The sequence below is a fragment of the Clytia hemisphaerica genome, unplaced genomic scaffold, assembly GCF_902728285.1.
Source record: "Clytia hemisphaerica strain Z4C2 unplaced genomic scaffold, Clytia hemisphaerica genome assembly, whole genome shotgun sequence".
Classification (NCBI taxonomy): Eukaryota; Metazoa; Cnidaria; class Hydrozoa; order Leptothecata; family Clytiidae; genus Clytia; species Clytia hemisphaerica.
In genome coordinates, this window is record NW_027103400.1 from 1 (window position 1) to 2,611 (window position 2,611).

General features: G+C 40.0%; 1 protein-coding gene across 1 annotated transcript; it reads left to right on the forward strand.

The window, feature by feature from the left end:
• Nucleotides 1–1,423: 1,423 nt before the first annotated feature.
• LOC136797373 (3'-5' RNA helicase YTHDC2-like) lies at nucleotides 1,424–2,125 on the forward strand (the record flags this gene model as incomplete). Its single annotated transcript, XM_067053955.1, is given in 1 exon segment — nucleotides 1,424–2,125. A coding segment is annotated over 1 exon segment (657 nt), but the record flags the coding sequence as incomplete, so codon positions are not given.
• Between the last annotated feature and the right edge of the window lie 486 nt (nucleotides 2,126–2,611).

Here is a 2,611-nt window from a genome sequence, read left to right on the forward strand (position 1 = left end):
TCTTGTTGTATACAATGATACAATACAATTTTGAAGCCTTCAAGATGATGCAATGCAACATGCTCCATCCCACCAAAACACTCTCCCGTATCTCCACCCCATTTTTCTTTTAATAACATTTGTTCTTCTCTCACTTTTGTCCCTGGGACAATGGAGCAAAATCGATTCGAATCAATTTTGCTCCATTGTCTCAGGCAGGGACAAAATAGGCGTGTCTTTTGGGTATTTCCCTCACTTTTTATCCCATGAAACAAAAAAAGAAACCATGAGACACGCACTTTTTTTCTTGTGTTGGTGGGATGGAGTATTTTGCATTGCACCAATAGGAAAAACTTCTCGTGTCCCCAAGCCTTTACAGTGTATCCAACTAAAAGAAAACCCTTGTAGTGCGTTCTATCAAAAGTACACCCTTGTTACAGTGCATTTCGAGGGTCTCGAAAAACTTATAAATAAGGGCAGCACATGCCGCGGGGGGGGGGGGTGGTTCGGACCATGTGAGCGCCCCCCCCCCGGAACTTGTTCTTAATAATGACCATATCGAAGCATATTTTGTTTTGAAGTTTGTTCTTATAAAATAGACACCAAATGACACCGTAATTTATACCCTAAGAAATCTTGAAAACTTTTCTCATTTGTTCATAATAAGAAGTCGCGTTCATAATGTACATTTAAGACTGATGTGCGCAAACATAAACAATGTAATCTTTAATCACTATTTTTAATCTTTTAAAACTTTCTTACGTTATTAAAGGTTTTTTAAAGCCCAATATATGATATGAGCCCTCCGAATGCATTTGGGATGGGTCCTACCCACGAAGGAGTAGGAATCACGGCGCTGACAGACACTGCGACTTGACAGACGCGAGCTGCCAAGCCATGGCGTATACCATGACACTCGAACGACACTGGGAGAGCGATGCTAACACGAGGCCGAACCTTATGAGTGCCACGGCACGTCACAATGTCCTCGACAATGTCTGTCTAACGTGAAGGGCGGACCCATATCAGATCGGGCGGAGATTTTATGAAATGAAATGAAAAGGATACACTTTCACTGCGTTCCGTTACGGTGTCAAGAAGAAAGTGTAGACGTGTGACATACAAGGAGTTTTTCATTCAGGGGTAGTGTACTGCACTGTAGCTGTAGGAACCAAGAAGTTCTGTTTTATTTGTAACTTTGTTTTTTTTTATTTTGTCATTTGATTTTTCGAAAAGATATAGATCTCAACTAAACGAACTTTTCGAAAACAAACCCAATCATTTTTTCTACTTTGGTTAAATTTCGGTGCGGTGGCAAGAAGTGAGGTTATTTATGCGGGAAAAAAAACTGAAAAAACGGGCGGTAAACGGAGACGGCGAGTTAACTTTTTGACCCCAACCGTTTGAGACTGTTTGTCGTTTCTGTAGACTTTGCGTAGGTGTTCTCAAACAGTCAGGTATTATTTTCAAAATACCAACAATCCATTCCATGCTTCGAAAAAAGATGGCGGACAAAAAAGATGAAAGGATGAGAGATAAATCGAAAGTGCACTCTGGTAGATCTGGGAAGAAACTAAATGAGCAAGAAATATGTGTAGGAGAAGAGTTAAAGATTGCAGTAAGTGTTGCAGTTGATCGCTTTATTAATGATGAAGCCCAAACTGAGCTTGAGTTCCCGTCCTCGTTGACAGCAAATGAAAGAGCTTACGTTCATCGATATTGTAAAGATCTTGGACTCATAACCAAAAGTAGAGGCAAAGGGAATAAAAGATATCTAACCATTTACAAAGTAGCTGAAAAATCAGTTACAGTTAATGGAAGACTCACTTTATCAAGAAGCAGTTCTGGGATAATCAATTCTCTTTTGCAAGATCTTCCAGTTACAAGCAGAGATAAACATGAACTTTCTGGTCAAAAACTGCACAAGGGAATTGTCAATGAGCAAAATAAAATTTTGGCTCGTGAGAACAGATTAGTTTTGGGAAACGCACCTCATATTCCACCAGATGCTAAAGAAACTGACCTGAAAAAGAAAGCAAAAGATTTACCAATTTATCAATTCAAAGATGCCATTGTTGATGCAGTTGCCAAGAATCAAGTTGTCATGATCGCTGGTGATACTGGATCTGGTAAAACAACACAGGTAAATATAATGTGACAAGTTTACTGAGGGCAGAAATCAGGGGCTGCAATTACCCTTGCAGCTGCGGACACACTGTCCAAGAAGAAGGTACAAATCATGCACCATGCCAAAAATGGCTTAAAATAAGGTTTTTGTAATAACTTGCCCAAATTACATCAAAAATTTGGGAAAATCTCAGAAAACTTCTATATTAATATTAGAAAGGGTAAAAGATGGTTAAAATCACTTGACAGGGGGTTAAATGGCCCAAATATGGCTAATTCGTTGTTCAGGCAAAAAGATTGTCCTAAAAACCAGGCGTAGTTAATCGATATAATCGATAATTGGCCCAGCGCTAGCGATAGGGCCTTTCATTTGCAACTCTGTCCGTCCTTCCGTCCTTCCTTCCGTGTGTCTGTCTGTCCTTTTTTAGAGAACCGGCGCTTTTACCAGTACCACACTTTTTGCCGTATGGACAGGGAAAAGCTTGCTAAAGTCGGGTACTGGCTA